Source organism: Ochotona curzoniae, unplaced genomic scaffold, assembly GCF_017591425.1.
Source record: "Ochotona curzoniae isolate NIBS_2020 unplaced genomic scaffold, NIBS_Ocur_1.0 contig_66, whole genome shotgun sequence".
Lineage (NCBI taxonomy): Eukaryota > Metazoa > Chordata > Mammalia > Lagomorpha > Ochotonidae > Ochotona > Ochotona curzoniae.
This window is the reverse complement of record NW_024466512.1, coordinates 14,775,600-14,797,574: the sequence shown is the minus strand read 5'-3', so window position 1 is coordinate 14,797,574 and position 21,975 is coordinate 14,775,600. Positions and strand designations below refer to the sequence as shown.

The 21,975-nt window shown below is 38.7% G+C and overlaps 1 protein-coding gene across 3 annotated transcripts in view; it reads left to right on the top strand.

The window, feature by feature from the left end:
- Positions 1-21,975, top strand: part of SHOC2 (SHOC2 leucine rich repeat scaffold protein) — a 67,350-nt gene that overhangs the window by 14,132 nt on the left and 31,243 nt on the right. Inside the window, exon 2 of one of the 3 annotated variants that reach the window (XM_040992119.1) lies at positions 14,951-15,875. In XM_040992119.1, the coding sequence (XP_040848053.1) occupies positions 15,173-15,875 (703 nt within the window). In that variant the 5' untranslated portion in view covers positions 14,951-15,172. Of the gene's footprint in view, positions 1-14,851; positions 15,876-21,975 lie in introns of those variants that run through there. The other 2 variants (XM_040992121.1, XM_040992120.1) reach the window with 2 other exon arrangements.

Here is a 21,975-nt window from a genome sequence, read left to right as displayed (position 1 = left end):
CTAATAGAAAGAGATCCTGGGCTTCAGTTTTAAGGAAACCTGGCAGGTGACGTAAGTGACCACAGAGGAGAAATACGTCAGAGGGAAGGGTCGGAGACCGCTTGGAGGGAACGGCTTCTGTTCAGTGCCGGTTGAGTTTTTCTTTAGAGAATATAGACTCAGTGAGGATTAATTTTTGATAGCTCTAATGGAAAATAGATGTTTGAATTTAATTTTTAAAGGTTTGTTTATTTTTATTGGAAGGCCAGATTTTACAGCGAGAAGGTGAGACAGAAAGATCTTCCATCTACTGATTCATTCCCCAAGTGGCTACAGCGGATAGAGCTGAGCCAATCTGAAAGCAGGAGCTTCTTTCCAGGTCTCCCACACAGGTGCAGGGTCCGAGGCTTTGGGCCATCCTCCACTGCTTTCCAGGCCACAAACAAGGAGCTGGATGGGAAGTGGAGCATGCAAGGTGACGATTTAGCTGCTAGGCTACTGCACCAGACCCAGATGTCTGGATTTTTTTTTACGTGAAGTTCTGTTGATGTCACAGCGTGTTTTACTTATAATGAAGGTACGAGCTGCATTTTTCCTGAATGCCATAAATAGTGAAAGAATGAAAAGACTTTCTTTTAGTGATAGTTCTTTATATTAAAATGATATCTTTTCCATATATCGGATGATGAAAGTGGTTAATAACTCCAAAGCTTGAGAGGCTCCACGTTGATAGAGGCTCTGGGAGAAGGCAGTGTGGAGTTAAAGTTGAAATGCTTGTTGTTTTATGTAATAGTTCTACTTTCAGAAATCTGCCTCTTGGAAATATTAGATCCTTCGGGTGAAGATTTTTGCTCAGTGAAGCATTATTATCTTGGCCAAAGGAAGTTTTAAGAATGTAAATGAAAATGGCAAATTAAAGATGCCAGTGTCAGTTGAAATTATACAAGAATGATTAAATTTTGAGGCAGCTTACCAGAGGTGATCAACAATAAAATGATGAAGTAATCTATGTTCCTCTATGGGAAGAATCTGTAGATTGTTATTTACCACATATATGCAAATGTTACGGTTAATGCAGTAATTCTTAGTATATATGTACACTGTCTTTTTTAGTGTGTATGTGCTAATCCACTGTGTAGCTCTGCAGTTTAGTTAATGTGCATGTAGGTTATTTTCGGTGTTTTCGCTGTTTGTATTGACACTGTGACAGGCGCTCCTCTTGCATGGCTTTGTAGCGATGAGTCCTGGTTTTTGTATTGTATGTGGTGAAGCATGAAATGTCTGACCTGTCATTAAGAGTTCAGGGGATCTTTCTTGCTTGAAAGCCAGAGACAGAGAATGAGATGGTCTACCTGTATTGGCCGTTGGTCGGCCGGATGAAGCCAGGCGTCAGGAGTGTCTTCTGGGTCTTCCACACTGGTGGCAGGGGCCCACACACTTAGGCCCTCCTCTGTTTTCCCAGGCCATTAGCAGAGAGCTGCTTTGGCAAATGGAGGAGCCAGGATGTGAACTCCAGTCCCCAAAGGGGATGCTGGCATTAGCTTTACTTTGTACATCATAAAGTTGGCCCCTGTGGGACTCAGTTTAAAGATTTGGAAAACCTCTTGTGCTTAGTTTCTCTTCCTTGTATGGGTTTTTCTATCAGTGTCTTATAGATGTAATATACATTTTATACATGTATAGGATAATTTTTATCAATGGTAGCATATCTGTGTTCTGCAGCTGAGTTCTGTGTATACTGATATCTAACATTTAACTAGCACGTTAGAGAAAGCACTTGAAATGGTTTGCTTAACAATGGTTTGCAATGGTTTGCTTGAAATGGTTTGCTTAGGTTCTGCTTAACAAGCATTTTGCTGTTGATTATTAATCATAAGTACAACTTTGAGAAGTAGGTAGTATCATTCCCTTACCACAGAGAGACGGAAGCACAGCTTTATGTGGCAGGCTGGTCAGTTGGGCAGCTAGCAGGTGAGCTGCAGCAGTACGCTCCAGTCTGGGCACCTGTGTGCGGAGGAGCTGTCCCAGGAGCCCTGCTGGAGGCCTCACACAGATAGGACTTTGGAACCCAATATTCTGTATTTTTTGCATATGTAGCCATGATAAAGTTAAACTTATAAATTAAGAACTTATCAATAGCCAGTAGTGAAATAGTGTAGTTATAACTGTATCAATACCAGCTGTCAGTCTGGTGACCTAGTTAGTTACTTAATGATTATTAGGTGGCTGGCAACATAGTACGGATACTCTGGAAAAGGAATGGTTCATAACCAAGGCGGAATGCAGTAGAATTGCATGAGATTTCATTGTGCTATTCAGACAGTACACAGGTTAAAACTTAGGAGTTGTTTGTATAATTTTCCATGTCATATTTTTAGGCTGTGATTTGTTTCACAGAAAGCAAAAGTTTGGATAAAGGGTACAGAGTCGCTTATTTCACTCCAGTACGTAGTCGCTTCTCCATTCTTTGTGTAGTTTTGACAAGCTATAAATGTGTTCAGTGTTCCAGGCTCGTCCCTTTGCCATAGTTTCTTTTTGTGTGGCCAGACTTCACCGGCTTGTGTTTTCTTCTCCTAGAAACTACATGCCTCGAGTTTTTGCATAGTTAATAGTATTGTAGTGAGGTTAGCCAGACTGGGCATACGTTTTTGAATGCTCTGTAGGTATTGTTCTTCTGATTCTTTACATTGATTACCCTTCCACCTCATTTTTAGCTAACAGTATTTTTGCCTGGACTTTTAAAGGAGTTCTTAAGTTTTTGAAATACTCACTTTAGTAGGGGTTAGCATTAGTCTGCACTTGTTTTCTTAGAAAATGGTGACTTGTCAGTAATAACCAAATCAAATCTGTGACAACCTCAAATGTTTCCAACAAGGGATTACTGGGTCTCCCCCTGTGGCTGTTTTGTACTTCAGAGAACTGAGCTATGATGATTTAAAGCTGCAGGCCAAATCTCTGGTTGAGATCTTCTGCTGTTCTTCTTTTGTCATATTTGACATCCCTTTTAATATACCATGATTAGGATGTTTCTTAGTTTATTGATGGTGTAGCTTGTATTTCTGTTATTTGTTCTCTTTGATTTGTTTTCAGACAAATCAAGAGATGCTTCCCCTGCAATTTGCTGTTTATTTTTTTCTTTTCTAAAGATTCATGTATTTGAAAGGACAGAGTTAAAAAATCAAATGGCTGCAACTGCTGGAGCTGAACCGATTTAAATCAGGAGCCAGGGCTGCTTGTATGCCTCCCATGTGGGTACAGGGACCATGAAGGTTTTGTGCCATCCTCTACTGCTTTTCCAGACCATAAACAGAGAGCTGGGTGGGAAGTGGAATAGCTGGGATGTGGACTGGCACTGATAGGGGATTATGGTGCTTGCAGGTGGAAGATTAGCTAGTTGAGCCCTTGCACTGGCACCAAAATGGTCAAATAGAGATAAATTGCAAGACACCCTGTGGACATTCAAGTCCCTTCTCTCTTATTTGAATTATTCTGTTTCTCTAAGGCAAGAGGAAATTAAGTTAAACTAGATATATATTCTTACCAGCTTTACTACTAAGGAATGATCAATGCTAGTTCTGAAGAATTGATGTATGGACCAAGATAAATTTTTTTTCTGAATTGAATGATGTTATCACTTTCTAATGGCCAATAATGGAAACATTTATCTATATGTTCTGTTCATGCAAAATTTAAATGACTGTAGAATTAATCTCTGAGGTATTTAATTTATAACTGTAAAATAGTATTTATTTTATTTTAGCCTGCTTTTCAGAAACATGCCATTTAATAGAAAGTAGATTCTGAGTTAATGAAATTGTGTATTTAGATGAAATAATGGAAGAAATTTGTAAAATATCAGAATGATAAGTAAGCTATGAAATATTTTATTGTGCAGGGTCAGTACTGAGATGGAGGAGGCAGTAATTTTTTTAAAGATAAAAATTTGGCTTTTTTGTATTTTCCTGGCCACCTTTTCAGCGTTCCCCCCAAGCCAAAAACAATTTTGTTTTTCCCAGTCTGTTTTATTTTAAATATTTTCTTGGTTCATGTTGTAATCCTAATTTTTTACAGGGTAATACTTAATGTGTTCCCAAATAGGAGTCTGTGCTTGTATTTAAGAGATGGATCTTGGAAAAAGAGGTAATCTGTAAATTATCACTTATGGTCCATGTTTTCTAGGACAGATAATTTCATTTTTCTGAGTTGCTGTGTCCCTATCTGTCAATGGGGTTAATCTGCCTGGAAACCATTTCAAGAATTTAATTGAAATGAATGCTAAATGCACTTCTTAGCAAGTGCTTGTTATGTATTAATCGCACAATAAATATTAGACCACACACAAGTGCTGATATCAGATTCTATGCTATCCTATTGAACAAGTGATCAAGCAGTTTAATTCCCTTAATTCTTGCTTACCTGTTAAATGGGAATACTACTAGCTAAGTACCTGCTGCTTAGGATTGTTTTAAAATCTAATTATTAAAGACTAGTTATAAACTCTCAAGTCCTGCCTGAGCAGAGGTCACAGATTTTATATTGTTGAAGAGTATAGAGATACTTTTAACTGCAACTCAGACAATAACTACTTGATTCTATATTTGTTCTTTTCTCAATTTTTTTTGTGTGTTTCTAATCTTTAAATATATATTAAACTGTTTTTACTCATAACACAGCCACAGGTTGGTGTATTTTTTTTCCCTACACCAGCCAGTTTTCAGAGTCTCTGGATGTCAAATGGTTACGGTGTAATTTCATTTTGGCATTACCTGGAGTTAAGTTCAGATTCTGCAGGTAGAGGGTTTGATGACATGAGGCTGGCCTTAAGACATGTATTAATAGCAAATTTGGATCACCTGTTTGACCAACTGACTGTAAGTTAAAGCGTTTCCTACAGACAGCTTCTTGCTCAGTGATTTGCTAGAAGAGTTCATATAACTAAGAAATCCCATTTTTCAGATTTATTTACTCATTTGAAAGGCAGAGTGACAGAAAGGAAGAAAGTGAGTTGGTTCACCCAGAAGGCTCTGACATCTGGGTCTGGGCCAGGATCAGACCAGGAGCTGAACACGGGCCCAAGTCTAGTAAGCAAAGCAGCCACGTCTGTGTTCAGTGCTGATACAGAGGCCGCAGGTGCAGCTTAACTCACTGCACCAAGTACAGATCCAGCACTTTGCTCGCTATTCCCAGATAGTACATATAAAAACTACAACTCTGCAACAGCTAACTAGAAGGTACGCATAGAGTGAGGGCTCAGGGAAGGAGTGTGTTCCTTCCATGCCTGCTCCAGCGCACCACTCTTCTACCATGTTGCTGTGTTTGCAAACCCTATAGCTTAGGGGTTTTAAAGATTTTATTGCATAGAAGTATTTGATTAAATTATTGCCTGTTGGTGATTAGGTGGTTTTCCAGCTTTTCTCACCTGAGAGGTTGAAGGGTGGAACTGAAATTTCTAGGCTTCTGGTCTATACTTGTCTTTCTGGAAAGCCTGACTGAGGCTGCAATCTAGGGGCCTTTAGGCGTGGCCTCATTAGAACAAAAGACACTCTGATCACCCAGCAAATTCCAAAGGATTTGGGAGTTGTATGCCAAGAACCAGGGACAATGACCAAATTCATGTTTAGTACAACGTATGTTTAGATAATCAGTATGTATTAAGCATGCATATATTTAAAACATACATAGTTTTGAACTTTGTACAAATAGAACCATTCTTTGTCATTCTGAAACTTTGTGGTTGTTCACCATTTTTTTCTGATAATTGGCCATGTTCTTTTTCTTTTTTTTAGATTTATTTATTTATTTTTATTGGAAAGGCAGATTCAGAGAGAGAACGATATACACAGAAAAAAATCTTCCATCCTCTGGTTCTCGCCCCAAGTGGCCACAGCAGCTGGAGCTGAGCTGATCCAAAGCCAGGAGCCAGAAGCTTCTTCTAGGTCTCCGGTGCAGGGTCCCAAGGCTTTGGGCCATTGTTCACTGCTTTCCCAGGCCACAAGCAGGGAGCTAGATGGGAAGTGGAGCCACTGGGTTTAGAACCGGCGCCCATGTGCGATGCCGGTGTGTGCAAGGTGAGGATTTTAGCCAGTAGCCTACATTCCGGGCCCCATATTCCTTCTTGTAAGTATAATGATTACTAATTGTTGCTGTGTAGTGATTGGGTACTTATATGAAAGTGCATGTATTTTGCAAGTGAAATACATAGAAGTAAAATCGCTAGGTTTTAGGGTAGATAGGAGTATTTTCAAATGTGCCAGATTTTTGCCAGTTGTTTTTCTAAGGAATTTTTTACTTTTATTAACAGAGTATGTGTTTTTAAAAAAGATTAGTTTTACTGAAAAGGCAGATTTTCAAAAAGAAACAATTTCCATTGCTGCTTTACTCCAGAGATGGCTGGAGCAGCTGGAGCTGAGCCAATCCGAAGCCAGGAGCTCTTCCGGGTCTCCCCGTGGGTGCAGGGTCCCAAGGCTTTGGGCCTTCCTCAACAGCATTCCCAGGCCATAAGCAAGAAGTTGGGTGGGAAATGGAGCAGCCAGGAAATGAACCAGCACTCATATGGATTCCTGGTGCTTGTAAAGTGAGGATTAGCCTGTTGAGCCACAGTGCCAGCCCCAAAATAGGAGTTTTTATTACCTTTCTCTAATAGCTGGCGTTACCAATTTTTTTACACTTGCTTGATGGCAGTAATATCACCTCCTATTTCCCTAAATGCTACTGCAGTGGACTTTGAAGCAGTAATTCTTCACAATTTAAATAAGGTGTTTTTTTTTTTTTTTTTGTAAATTTTCTGCCAATTTTTTCTTAGTGCATTGCATTTTTTTTCCCTTTGCTACTTGCCAACCTTCTTTATATATTACATTTGAATTTTTTTAATAGAAATATAATTTGTCAAAACCTGTTTCAATAGTCTTCAGGCAGTTGAAGCTGTTCTTTGATGCTGCATCAGAACATGTCAGCAGTAACTTCTTAAATTTTAATTGCAACAGAGAATGTAAAACTTATCAATGAATATTTTTAAACTTTAGACACAATGAGTTGTAAGAGGTTCCAGAACACATTCTACCCCATCTCACAGTATTGGCATCCATTGTAGTACAATATAGAAATGGAAAAGTTGACATTAGCATAACATTGTTAACTAGATATTGTTAAAACATTTATTTATTTATTTGTTTTTATTGGTAAGTCAGATATAAAGAAAAGAGGACAGACAGAAAGGAAATCTTCCATCCACTGCTTTACTTCCCAAGTGGACATTATGGTTAGAGCTGAGCCAATCTGAAGCCAGGAGCCAGAAGTTTATTTCTGGGTCTCCAACACTGGTACAGGGTCCCAAGAATTTGGGCCATTCTCGCCAGCTTTCCTAGGCCATAGCAGGGAGCTGGATGGGAAGAGGGGCCACTGGGATACAAGCAGGTGCCCATATGGGATCCCAGCGTGTGCAAAGTGAAGACTTTAGCCACTAGGTGCTGGGCCCTAGATTTTTTTTTTTTTTAAGATTTATGGTTTTTTTTTGGGGGGGGAGGGGTGGAGTCGTCAGATTTACAGAGAAAAGCAGAGACAAAGATCTTCCATCTGCTGGTTTACTTCCCAAGTGGTCACAATGGCTGGAGCCGAGCTGATCCGAAGCCAGGAGCCAGGAGCTTCTTCCAGGTCATCCATGTGGGTGCAAGGGTCCCAAGGTTTGGGGCCATCCTCTACTTTGCTTTTAGATCTAGTAATGTTTGCTTTAAAACATTTAGTGCAAATTTTTAATAGTCATACTGTATCTTGTATTGATTCCTTAGTGTTTATATAGTGACATAATTTGTCTATTTTTATAGTGTTTTTTTTCTTTTTAATAAAAACGCTTAATTGCCAGTAAACAAGGGAGCAGAAAGAGAGGATGAAGTTGCAGCCTGGAAGCTGGGAACCCAGTGAGGCCTCTCCCGGGGGTAGGGGCGCAGGCACTCAGTTGGTCAGGCTGCAGTGGGGGGAGTTTCAACTGCAAGCTGAGTCTGTGTTTGAGCCTACGTGGGCTTTCCAGGTGATAGCTAACCACTTTGCCAAGTGTCTGCCCCAAATGCATTTTTTTTTAAAGATTTATTTATTTATTGGAAAGTCAGATATACAGAGAGGAGGAGAGACAGAGAGGAAGATCTTCTGTCCGATGATTCACTCCCCAAGTGAGCGCAACAGCCGATGCTATGCCGATCCAAAGCCAGGATCCAGAAACTTCTTCCGGGTCTCCCACACGTGTGCAGGGTCCCAAAGCTTTGGGCCGTTCTCGACTGCTTTCCCAGGTCACAAGCAGAGAGCTGGATGGGAAGTGGAGCTGCCGGGATTAGAACCGGCACCCATATGGGATCCCGGCACGTGCAAGGTGAGGACTTTAGCCGCTAGGCCATGCAGCCGGGCCCCCCCAAATGCATTTTTAAAATCTATTTTGTCTGATACTTATTTAGGTGTACCTTTTCACTTAGGTTTTTGATTGAATGGGGTATTTTTTTGTATCCTTTTGCTTTTAGTCTTTATTTCTATTAGTGAAGGATTTCTTGTGTGATATTTAAAACGCCACTTATCCAGTCTGTATATATTCACTGAGGAATTTATTCAAGGTTATTGTTCATAAGTTTTTTAATCTTACATTTTTTCCTTGATTTGAATTTTCTTTTTAAAAATATTTATTTAATTTTTTAAAAATATTTTTTTTTATTGGAAAGTGGGATATGCAGAGAGGAGGAGAGGCAGAGTGGAAGATCTTCCGTCTGTTGATTGCAAGTGGCTGCAGTGGCTAGAGCTGAGCTGATCTGAAGCTGGGAGCCAGAAGCCTCTTCTGGATCTGTCACGTGGGTGCAGGGTCCCAAGGCTTTAGGCCATCCCTGACTGCTTTCCCAGGGCACTAGCAGGGAGCTGGAAGGAAGTCTGGACGGAAAGCCAGGATATGTGCTGGTGCCCTTAAGGGACTTAAGCCATGAGGCTGTGATGCTGGGCCCTCATTGAATTTTCTTTACTCTCTTGTATCATTGAGTTTCCTTAACAGTTAATTCTTTTGAATTCTTAAGCATTTCATTCATTTGCATTTCTTTGGGGCCTGCTGTTAATGTGTTCTGGGCTTGGTTGGGTTAAGATGGACTGGAAGTAGAGGTTAGATGCTTGTTGAGTGGCTGTCTTAGAGTACCTGGACAGTGTGTTAGCCTACAATGGGCTACTTCAGGCATCCCTTGGAGGCTGTGATGCAGTTTATGTTGCACCAGGGACATGCCTTGTGGAGCACAGAGCATACCTGCTGGTTTCTGGGGACTCTGCAGGGCTGAGCATGACTAGCAATCCGGTCAGGTGATAAGCAGCTTGAACAGTGTATCAGTTTGGCCTGTATCTGCACTGCATGGGGATGAGTGTCTCCAGGGTCCTGGGGGTGGGCGGGGAGCACAGCTCCTGTGGGGAGAATCTGTGGTCTGTGCGGATTGCCTGGTGGTGGAGCTGCTCAGACATTCTGGGTGATTTATGCATAGGAGGGACAGTAGGACAGTTTGGTCTCAAAAGTGTCAGTACAACGGAAGCTTGGTTGCTTGAGGATACTCCATTAACTGGATTTCCACTCTCTAAACTCAGTGATTTTTACTTCTTGTGAGCAGTAAAAACAGTCTTTCTGTTCTTAAGTAATGACAGTTTCATAGTATCAACATTTTGTCTCTTCAAGTAAAATGTAAGTAAGCATCATTTAGATCTGTTTATTTTCACTTCTTTGTGAAATAGTTGTTTCAGATATTACCTTTCCATACACTTAACCACCTCAGACGGAGCTAGAACTTGGCTAGTGTCAACATTCAGTTTCCAGATGGAAAAGGAGAACTGCTAACTAGGCTCACTCATATTCTTACTTTTTCATTTGATTCCTGTTTTCCAGGTTTATAAGATCTAAGTTCTATTAGCGTAAGTTCCAATCTCTTTGTTTCTCTGTGTGAAAAACTTCTCTTTAACAGTTCTTTTAAAAGAGCAGATCTGGGATCATATTCTTTTCTTTTTTCCTTATCAGCACATGTTTATTTTAATTGTATTGCTGAAGGATGTTAGGTGAGTAAATAACTCTGTTCTGACACTTCTTTCATTTCATCAGAATAGTTTGTCACTTCTTTCTGGCGTGTATAACTTGTGATGAGAAACAATTCTCTTTCAGATTTATCTTGTAGTTTTCTGTCTGCTTTCAGAGTTTTCTTTATGTGTAGTTTTCAGAAATTTGAGTTTCATAATTTGGTCATAAATTTATTTTTTCTTGTTGGGGATTTGCCCAGCTTTCCCTGTTTCAAATTTTTACAAGTTTTCAACAATCATATCTTAACTTTTTTTCAGCTCTACTTTCTTTTTTGTCTTCTTCCAGAACTATTAAGAAACAATGTTCAAAGTTATTTCTATTCCATAGTTTCTTGAGGCTCTGAGTTTTTAAAATTTTTTTTCTTTAAAAAAAATTATTTGTGAGACAGATTGTACACACATACCTTCCCTGTCTGCTGGCTCTCTTCCCACATGCTGGCTTCTCAAGGTGGGAGTCAGGACATTAGTCTGTGTCTCCCTGGTGGGAGATATTTGAGCCATCAGCTGTTGCCTCCCAAGGTGCCGGTTAGCTCTAGAGGCTGAGGTCAGGTACAGAGCTGAAACTTGAATCCAAACACTCTGATAATACAGTATCGAGGCATCTCAACCGATGTCGTAACTGCTAGGTCAAACATTCACCCCTAAAGTCCATTTTCTTTGTGTTATTCTGATTGGATTATTTCTTATGATCTTTCCTCAAGTTCTCTGAGTCTTAGTTCTGTAGTAGCTATTCTTCTATTGAACCAGTCTAGTTGGTTATGGAAATTTTTTTAACCTGTCATTCTAAAATTTCCAGTTCTTTTTATTTTTTTGCTGAAACTTTGTATTCATCCATTTGTTGGATTCTATTGTGAGTTACTTTAAAATCATTTTCAGATAATTATGTATCATTTCGGTGCTGTTATCTATTGCCTTTTTTTCATTAGTGCTGGTGTTCTTGGTATGTATCGTGGACACCTTGAATGTATCGTGGACATCTTGAGACTTATGAAACTCTTGATTTCTGTTTAAGGCTTTGATTTGAGAGCCTGTTTGGTTCAGAACACATGGCCTGATCCATTTTTGTGGTCTAATCCTAGTTTAGTTTTCAAAACCTTGTCGTGTTCTCATGTTCTGTTTACATAGTATCCCAAGGCCAATGTGAGACACAGGCGTACTCTACATTATGTTGTATTGATTCTGGTGACTTTCATGAGTGTAGTACTGTTGTCTGCTTCTGGGAATTCTACACAGATTGAAAGAATCCTTCTCCAGTTTCCTGTTCTCTGTAATCATCTCCCTTTCGCTCTACTTGGAGAGAGTGCTAAATTACCTGTTTGCTTAGTGCAGGATAAAGATGAAGAGGCCTGTGTTACAGCGTTTGCATCAGTGGGAAGAGGGGCTACCGCATCTGACCTGACATTTGGTTAGTGCAGCATGGGGATGGTCAGAAAGGCTCCAGGCTGCCATCTCCTTGAACGCAGTCCTGATGCGAGAAGAGCTGGGGCTACTTGTTGCTTCTGTGCAGTTCAGTGTGTGAAACTGAAGGTTTTACTCTATGGTCGTTGTAGACTTGGTCAAATAGGTAGAGGAACAAGACTCTTGTGGTGTTCAAATAAAGAAGGTCGGTTAAACAGGTGCAATCCTGTATTGCTGCTTTCTTCAGTGTCTCTTGAACAGCGAGAAAAGACTTACCTGGGAATTGTTAATGTGGTTGTTGATATTTTTCAGTTGTGGGTCTCTGCTGCCCACTGTGATAGAATCAAAGACAATCAAAACCTCAGGGAACTTAACACCAAATTATCTTTTGAGTTCCCAGATCTCTAACCACTTGTTGAAGTAGTCAGTCAGTGTCTGTCTCTGTCTCTGTCTCTGTCTCTCTCTCTCTCTCTCTCTCAATAAAACCTTTTGGAATCTTCTCTAAGGTTTTTAGCTTTTAATTAGTGGGGGAAACAGGGTAGAATTATCTTGGTCTGTCTTGTCAGATTGGAGATCCTGTTCATTGTAATTCAACATTTAATAGTAAAGCTTTAACATCTGCATTTATGATACCAATGTATTTCAGTGTATATGGCCTGTGATGTGATGTTTTTGAAGTAAATAGTTGCTATTATATGCTATTATATGTGATGGTTATTTTTAAAGTTTCACTCCAATTTTCTTCTTCCAAAATTATAGGAAATTCATTTTAGAAATAGCAAAATATGGAGTGGTGCAATGACTCAGTGGCTAAAGTCCTCACCTTACACGTGTCAGGATCCCATATGGGTGGCAGTTCATTTCTGGTTGCTCCACTTCCCATCCAGCTCCCTGCTTGTGGCCTGGGAGAATAGTGGAGGATGGCCCAAAGCCTTGGGACCCTGCACCCATGTGGGAGACCCGGAAGAGGCTCCCGGCTTCAGATCGGCTCAGCTCTGGCTGTTGCGGCCATTTGGGGAGTGAACCAGTGATTGGAAGGTCTTTCTTTCTGTATCTTCTTCTCTGTAAATCTGCCTCTCTAATAAAATTAAAGAAATCTTAAAAAAAGGAAATAGCAAAATACAATGTGAGTTTACGTACAAGTTATGAATTAGTTCTTGTGTCTAATTTGTGTAAAAATATAGTTTGTGAAAAGAGTGATTTAAAGCCTCAAACAGTGACTTAGGACGTGGGTTGGCAAACTCTGACTTAATGATCAAATCTAGTTTGAGACTGTTTTAGTAAATATTTATTGACTCATGGACACTGATTTTGCTGATTATCTATGACTGCTTTGTTGATGAAATGACAAACTTCTGTTTTTGCAGTAGAGGGCAATCCTCCCCCAAACAACTGGAAGTATGTACCATCTGGCTCTTTATAGAAAAATGTGTTGACTTGATATAGAAGATATTAAGAGTATAAACTGATTATAATCAGCATCCTCATCTGGTTATGATTTAGATGTTTATCTTTGAAATCCAGTATAGAACAGGATAAAGAATACACAAGAACTTCAGTAAGACCTGCTGTGAAATTTATTCTGTCATTCTCTAGGTATCTTACTTTGATACTTAATTTTTATCATGTAAAAATTGGGAATAGATTAAATAGAGTTTTCATCATTTTAGATATTTCTGTGTGCAGAGGAAATGATCAACTCAGACCTCCACCAGAACATTGCTTTAGTAGTTGTGTGGTGTCATTTTGGACTGATTATAAAATGGACTAAAAGGAATTAGCTTGCTTATCGAGGGGCTGTAAAATATGAAATAAGGCAAAACCTTTTCTTTTTCTAAGATTGATTTTTATATTTGAAAGGCAGAGGTGGAGACTGAGAGAGATTGGGCTTCATTTGCTGGTCCACTCCCCAGATAGTCGCTCTAGCTGGGTGGGGGACCAGCTGGAGCAGGAGCCAACACCTCTCCCGTGTGGGTGCACATGCCCTAACATTCAGGCCGGTTAGCAGGAAGCTGGACCGGAAACAGGACTTAACAAATGCCATTGATGACATTCCTGCAGGTCTACCCACTACACCACAATACTGCCCTAAGATAAAATTGTGCCAAGTCCTCCATATGTGGAGCTTATAAAAGTCATCTGCAGTAAAACTTTGCAATATAAAAACACCATTGCCAGCATCTGTGCAATTGATGAGATTTTTATCCTTTTCCCGCACTAATTTTTAAGTATATTATATTACATTACAAAATTGGTAGATATAAGGTTCAGATTTTTTGCTAGCATAGCTGCCCTTCAAATATTGTGGAATTGAAATTTTTTTTTTAATGAAAATATTGGATGGCTGTTTCCATGAAGCGTGATAGATTACTTTCGGTCTGTATTTTTCCTCTGAAGAGTTGGGCGGTATCATCTGCCTCAATGTGTTACCAGACCTGGAGCCTAACTTGTGCTATTAGGTGATTTGTTAGTTTCTGTGAACAAAATGTGTTTTTACTGGAACTCAAAATTTTGTAGTTTATATTCAAACTTGGGTGATTCTTTCAATACAGGGTTTTATTCTGTGACTAGTTATGTTTTTATCAACTGAAATACACACTGGAGATCTCATCAGGTGAGAGTGTCAAGGTGAGCTGGTAGGTTATTTAGTTGGTGTTGTGCAGTTTCTAATATGCAGGTCACTGCGCTTTACCTAGTGCCCATTATTCTTGTACAATTGACCCTTTGTTTTAATAAAGTTCTACCTTTATTTTGCTCTACTGCCCAAATTCATTCCTTATTCTATGCCAAACATTCCCTTTCATGACACTGTCTGATGTTTTGCTACATCTCATCTTATCAGAATCACCAGAATAGAATTTGTATGTAGAAAACACTGCTAGCTGTTACTGTGGTATCTCCACTTTTTGGCTTGTACAAAGTTTTGTACCAAAGTAACTTGCATTCCTTACCTACCTTTTCCTGTTTGATTGCAAGTTTCTTGTAGGTAGGGTACACTTTATTGATGTAATTTTTGATACTTCGTTTGATACTTTTTTTTGTGGTTCAATATTCACTTTATGGGCCCGGCTGCATGGCCTAGCAGCTAAAGTCCTCACCTTGCACGCCCGGGATCCCATATGGGCACCGGTTCTAATCCCGGCAGCTCCACTTCCCATCCAGCTCCCTGCTTGTGGCCTGGGAAACAGTCGAGGACGGCCCAAAGCTTTGAGACCCTGCACCCGTGTGGGAGACCCGGAAGAAGTTTCTGGATCCTGGCTTCAGATCTGCATAGCATTGGCCGCTGTGCTCACTTGGGGAGTGAATCATTGGACAGAAGATCTTCCTCTCTGTCTCTCCTCCTCTCTGTATATCTGACTTTCCAATAAATCAGATAAATCTTTAAAAAAAAATTTCACTTTATCACAAAGGAAAATGACAAATTCCTCAATAAGATTGTTTGTAGAGCTTATTTACCTAATATAACTTGAAGTAATTTAATACTTTCTGTGTTGCATTGCAGGAATTCTGGTGAATCATTGACCAGCACCATTTTACCAGTTGAAGTGAGTTACTGGAAATGGGCATAGTGCTTTTGGAGCCACCATGTAACGGATGGATGCCACATTGTACTAATCACCTCTTCCGGCCAACACCTTTCTGACCTTTTGTCTCTTCGTCTTTGAATTCTGATTACTGACAAAATAAAGGAGTTCATGTAGCTTTTCTCCGTTCTTGAGTCACCATGAGTAGTAGTTTAGGAAAAGAAAAAGACTCTAAAGACAAAGATCCCAAAGTACCTTCAGCTAAGGAAAGAGAAAAGGAGGCAAAAGCCTCTGGAGGTTTTGGGAAAGAGAGCAAAGAGAAAGAACCTAAGACCAAAGGGAAAGATGCCAAAGATGGGAAGAAGGACTCCAGTGCTGCCCAGCCAGGGGTGGCTTTTTCAGTTGACAATACGATCAAACGGCCAAATCCAGCACCTGGTACTAGAAAGAAATCTAGCAATGCGGAGGTGATTAAAGAGCTCAACAAGTGTCGGGAAGAGAATTCAATGCGTTTGGACTTATCTAAGAGATCTATACACATATTGCCGTCATCAATCAAAGAACTGACTCAATTAACAGAACTTTATTTATATAGTAACAAATTGCAGTCTCTCCCAGCAGAGGTAGGCTGTCTGGTAAATCTCATGACACTGGCTCTAAGTGAAAATTCACTTACCAGTTTGCCTGACTCTCTTGATAACTTGAAGAAGCTGCGGATGCTTGACTTACGACATAATAAACTGAGAGAAATCCCTTCCGTGGTGTATAGGCTGGATTCACTCACCACTCTGTATCTTCGTTTTAATCGTATAACTACTGTGGAAAAGGACATCAAAAACCTGTCAAAACTCAGCATGCTTAGCATTCGAGAGAACAAAATCAAGCAACTACCTGCTGAAATTGGTACGATACCCTTATTATTATATATGGATTTTTATGCTGTTGAATGCTTTTCCATATGAGAAAATACTTGATACTTGCCTAAAAAACAGCTTGGTACAAATTTCATCTTCTTTATGATTATGGTTTCTTTAATTATCTAGTTTTTAATATTCAGTGCATGTTGAGATTATTTTATGAAGTTAAGAAAATAAGATGTAACCAGACTGTTTTTATTACGCAGTCTTGATTTGCTTTATTCTTCTCTGGGTAAAAGAAGAATCTGAAGAATAAAACTGTTTGCTTTTGTAAAGTATTTGCCTGCATAATTATACTAGCTATAGGAAGGTTGTGTTTTTCTGTTCTTTCATTTTTCCATTCTTAATCTGAAAAATGTTTGCTTAAATTTACATCACTTTCTACCTAAAGGATTAACATATGTTTTATGAAAAAGCAGTCTCATAAGAAAATTGAAAAATTGTTTCCTTTTGAAAGTTTAATATATTCATTAAAAGTAATCCAAGATTACAAAAATGTAGAAGAAAAGTTGGTATGAAACATTTCATTTCAGTCTTGAGTACAAATATAAAGCAGAATTGTACCAAAACAGAGAGTGTTTGCAAGGACAACAGTGGAAGCAAAGGTAGTGATTATAAGGATGTAAAAACAAGACAGTTAACTTGATGTCTTTATGGGAAAATTTTCTTATTTGGATTAGAATAATCCATTGGCATCAGTTTTGAGAAATTGATCATTCTCTTTATGGACTTTTTTCAGTAAGATTATAAAAAGTGGTAACAAATTGTGAAGATTTTAAAGCAAAGTTTTGTAATAAAGGGTAAATTCTCTTGAATAAAACAAAATAATATTTTTTGCTTTGCACATCCTAACAGTGGCTCATAGAGGAAATCTTATGATTTTAGACTGTAGCTTTCCTTTTTTTCTGCTTTGCTGTAATTGAATTTCTTTTTATTTTTGTCATTATTATTATTATAATTTTATGATGCAGTTCCATAGGCCCGGGGATTTTCTTTATTCCACCCCCCCATTCCCTTTTCAAGGATAAAACATTGTGGGTATTTCACATTTTGTAAGCAAAATGTAAACAAATGTGCAGCTTAAATTTGAACTGTGATGTTGCTACCTGGAAGTCTGATTATATATTTAAAATTAATTTTTGTTTAAATATTTAGAAAATCCTGGGTAGGTTTTTTTTTTTTTCAAGTAATATGCTAAGTATATGACACATGAGTCTTAAAGAAACCTCATGAAATACCTTATTTTCGTGAGACATGCATTTAGAATTTGATGTACATGTAATGACTCATTGTGATGGAGAGGAATGCTGAATTTCTGTATGAAAATGAGAAATATTGGGGCCAGCACTGTGATTTACCAGGTTAAGCCACCACTTACAACACTGATCCGATGGTGGGTGCCAGGTGCAGCCCTGGCTGCTCCACTTGTAATCCAGTTTCTTGCAACTGTGCCTGGGAAAGCAGCAGCAGATGACCAAGGTGCTTGAGCCAAGACTGGCTTAGGTCCAAGCCAAGAGCCAGATAATTCTCTGATACACTGATTTCATTTTATTTAGGTAAATTCCCAGGTGTGGGATGGCTGGGTCATGAGGTAGACCTGTTCTCAGATATCTGAGGAAGCTCCATAGTGTCTTCCTAATGGTTGTACTAGTTTACATTCCCACAGTGGATTAGGATCCCTTTACCACACATCTTCACCAGCATTTGTTGTTTCTGGTTTCTGTATGAATTAGGAGTAGAGCAACAGCTATGCTTCTAAAAACTGGGGTGACTTGAAACTTCATTTTGCTTTTGTTTGATATTTCCCTTGCTGCTAGTGAACCTGCACATTTTATATAAAATATTTTGATTTTATTTATTTGACAGAGGAGGGCAAGAACCCATATGCTGATTCTCTCCCCTAAAATCCCCAAACCAGGGATGGGCCAGATCAAAGTCAGGAGCTGGAAAGTCAGGCTGGGTCTTCCATTCAGGTGGTAGGGTCTCCATTCAATGAGCTTTCATCTGCTGCTTCTGACTGTGTGCGTTAGTAGCAAGCTGGAATTGGAAGCAGCTGGAGCTTGAATCTAAGCAGTCTGATACAGATGTGGGTATCCCCAGCTGCATCTTAACTGCTGCCTGATTTTATAAGATTTTTTAAAATAGCTCTTTCGTAGTTGTGAATTGTTATCCCATTGTAGTATTGATTTGTAGTTCCTGGATGGCTGTGAACATGTTTTTAATTTAAAAAAACAAAATCTTATTCCCTTTTTAAAGGATTTATTTATGTGAATGGCAGAGTTACAGAGAGACAGCTCTTCCATCTGCTGTTTCACTCCCTAGAGTCAGGCCACAGTGCTGGACCAGACTAATGCCAGCCTGAACTCAAGGGTGACAGGAGTCCAAGTACTGTTCCATGTTACACTGCTATCCTAGGCACATTAGGAAGGTGCTGGATCCAGAGCGGAGCAGTGGAACTCAAACCAACACTAATAGAGGATACTGGCATCTCAGACAGTGACCTAACCTGCTGTGTTACAATGCCAGCCCCACTTTATTTTATTTTTAATTAAACAGTTAAGAACTCTTTCAAGAATGTTAAAATAATGTGCTTTAAAATTTTCTGTGCCTTTTATGTAATTGGACTTACTACTGAAACCTGTAACAGTGGAGTTTTCAGTTCAAAATGTATGTTCATCATAATTTAGATAATCCTTCAATTTATGCTAATTAGAGTTATAAGATACAGTAGGTATATTATGCATATTACATACCATCATTCTTCCATATTTGAGTGAATACGCAATTTCTGTTTTATATTCAGCAGTGTACTTGAGAAATCTAAGAAATTAGAAGTTTTTGAAATAAATGATTTAATAGTAAATTTAAATAAATTTAGCTTAAATAATATAATTGGAGTTTAGATACAAGAATATACTGTGCTGTTTCCTCAATAAGGAAATAGGTTAAAATTGGAACACTTACCACTTTCACTGTAGTGGTATTTTTATTAAAGTAGTGTGATTGATACAAGTGATACATGTTCACATGAATGAAGGTTAGCAGAAAAGAGTGAAAATATATTGGACAGAGTCAATGATAGATAATATGTCAGAAAATTTCACTTAGCAAAGTTCATTTGCTTTCTTCCATCTGTGTAGGGAGACACAGATCTAAGTAGATAGTCTAGAACCTCAGGCATTGCTGTGAGAGACCAGTGATCTGATCTCTTCTTTCTGCCATTGTTCCATTTCAGATCTTGAAACAGATTTCCTCACTCTGTCACCAGGATAGTCAAGAATTTGTATTTCCATAAGGAAAAATTGAAAATCACCCTGCTTTTTTATTGTCTTACTGAGTGATTCTTTTGAGTCTCTTTGGAATTTGTGCTTGTAAATGTTACCCCAGATGGATTAGTGTGCAGATTATCAGACAGTTGGAATGATCAGTAGGTTTAGTACAGGAAATTCGGGATAATGAAAATGTAAAAGGATTTTATTTGCTGAGGAGGTAATGATTACAGTTTGAAGTCAGAGATCAACTCCATATTGGTCTTTTCTTAATATTCCTGTAATTGCTTCCATTGACTAATAGTTTAGGTTAGGATCTTTCTTTAAAATGTCCCCCTTATTTACTTGTAAGATGGAATATTTTTTATAAATGTAGTTTTTATCAATTTATGTGCTCATTAAACAGTTGATTTTTATGTAGTATACAGTTACATGAGGATGTGAGTGTCAAAATTACTCTTGGATTTAAAGTTAAAATGGATGTTCTTTGAGAACCCAGGCCATTTTCTCTGTTTAAAGGCATTTCTCACATCATTGAGGTATGTGGCCCATTTGATTTAAAACTTTCATAGAAAAGTTACAGAATATTCTGCAGTATTACAGTGTTAAACTTTATCTTAAGTGTTATCTATTATTAATGTATATTGTATATGCAATTACTCTGTATAAAAACTCAGTGAACATAATCAGCTTTTTAAGAAAAGCTAAGTAACCGTAAAGATTGCATTTAATTTTTGATGTGATTAAAAAAACTGATGGATTTTCATTTTATTTGAAAGACAAACAGAAAGGAGATGGATGGGGAGAGAAAGAGGTTTTTCATCTGCTGGTTTAGAACTTACACAAGCACGCCAAAATATCCAGGGATGGGATAGGCTGAGGCCGGAGCCTGGGGCTCGCTGAGCTCAGTCGCTTCCCCGAGGACGCAGACGCGCTGGTGTGGGGGAAGCACCCTAAGCGTGTCTCCCGTAGTGTACTGCAGGCATCCCTGAGACTTGGGTCTGTCCTACTAGGCAGTTATTCCGTGAAATGATAGAAAGCTTTTAATTTATGGAACTGGAAATAATTTAATGAATCCCATTACAATACCCATTTTCATTATTTAGTATTATAGTGTTTATCATATAATGCTGAAATATATGTATGTTTCAACTTTGTGGGACCCGGAAATTTTCTTTTAAATTCCCTTTTTTATGAACTATTTGAAGTATATTTAGTATGCTAGCATTTTCAGCTTTTAACTTAACAGTTATATATTTTAATATTATAGCATTATATGTCAGTGTTTTGTGGTATTTGTAGTGTTAACTAAATTGTAAACTTCAGTTCTTGAAAATTTTTGACATTCTTCCAGTCCTGCCATGAGTTACACAATGGTTTGCAATGTTTAGGTAAAATAACTTAGTGATTTCTTTCCAGTGTTTTGCACAAATACTACTAACTATAAAGGGAATTTTTAGTTATTGATAAATAACTCCTTTTGAGAATTAAGAAAAAAAAGTGCTTAGAGGCTTAGAAATGAATAATTCAGTTTTGTTACCAAATTGTTCAGTCTTACTAAACAACAGAGTTGGTAGCAGTGATTATTACTGGTGAAGGAGACAGTAAGAGAGCCCAGGAAGTAAGTAGTTCATGAGCTGTTTTGGCAGAAGTGATCGCTGTGAAGAGATGTGACCTTGCCATTCTGCTGAACTACACAGAAGGGGCTGTCGTGCCCCGTGCAATGGGGCCTGCTGTCCTCGGACCAGCGTTGTAGAGCGCTTTGCCCGGAAGAGCCCCTGAAGTCTTCTTTGCAGTAAAGGGAAATTTAAGAGAGTATAAATAACATGAAGGTATAAAAACTGATTGCTCTAAATATTGAAACTTATGACAGATATTTTGAGTCATCTTAGTTACAGTTTTGAAAATGTGTTTAAATAAGTTTTTTTTTTTCTTTTATAGAACTAAACTCTGAATGCTTGAAAAGTATTCATAGAACATTAAGACCAGAAGTTGCTTTTAAAATATAAGTATCATTGATATGAATCAAAGTCATATGTGTTAAGAATGGACTATGTGCAGCAGTGGTCTTTTATTATGGTAAAGCATCCATTTTTTTTTTAGTTAAATTTTTAAAATTTTTATTGGAAAGGTGGATATACAGAGAGGAGATACAGAGAGGAAGATCTTCCGTCCAATGGTTCACTCCCCAAGCGGCCGCAATGGCTGGAACTGAGCCAGTCTGAAGCCAGGAGCCAGGAACTTCTTCCGGGTCTCCCACTCGGTTGCAGAGTCCCAAGGCTTTGGGCCGTCCTCGACTGCTTTCCCAGGCTACAAGCAGGGAGCTGGATGGGAAGTAGGGCTGCCGGGATTAGAACCTGTGCCCATATAGGATCCTGGCACGTGCAAGGTGAGGACTTTAACCACTACGCTATTGCACTGGGCTTTAAAACATCCATCTTAATTTGTATAAGTATACTCTGTAATTGTACACAACAAAATCACCTAATGCATGTCTCTGAAAATGCCTTCATTAAATGATAAAACTGTAATAACATACAGATGTTTACAATGTATGAAACAAACCAAAGTTGTTCATTTACTATTCTTGAATGACTAGTGAGTTCAATAGGACCTTTATAGCACTTTATATATAGTGCTATATTTATTTGATTTATAAAAAATTTGTGGGGTTCAGCACAGTAGCTTAGTGACTAAAGTCCTCATTGTGTGCCCAGGGTCCCATATGGGTGACAGTTTGTATTCCGGCTGCTCCACTTCCTTCCAGTTCCCTGCTTGTGGCCTGAGAAAGCAGCAGAGGATGTCCAAAGGCCTTGG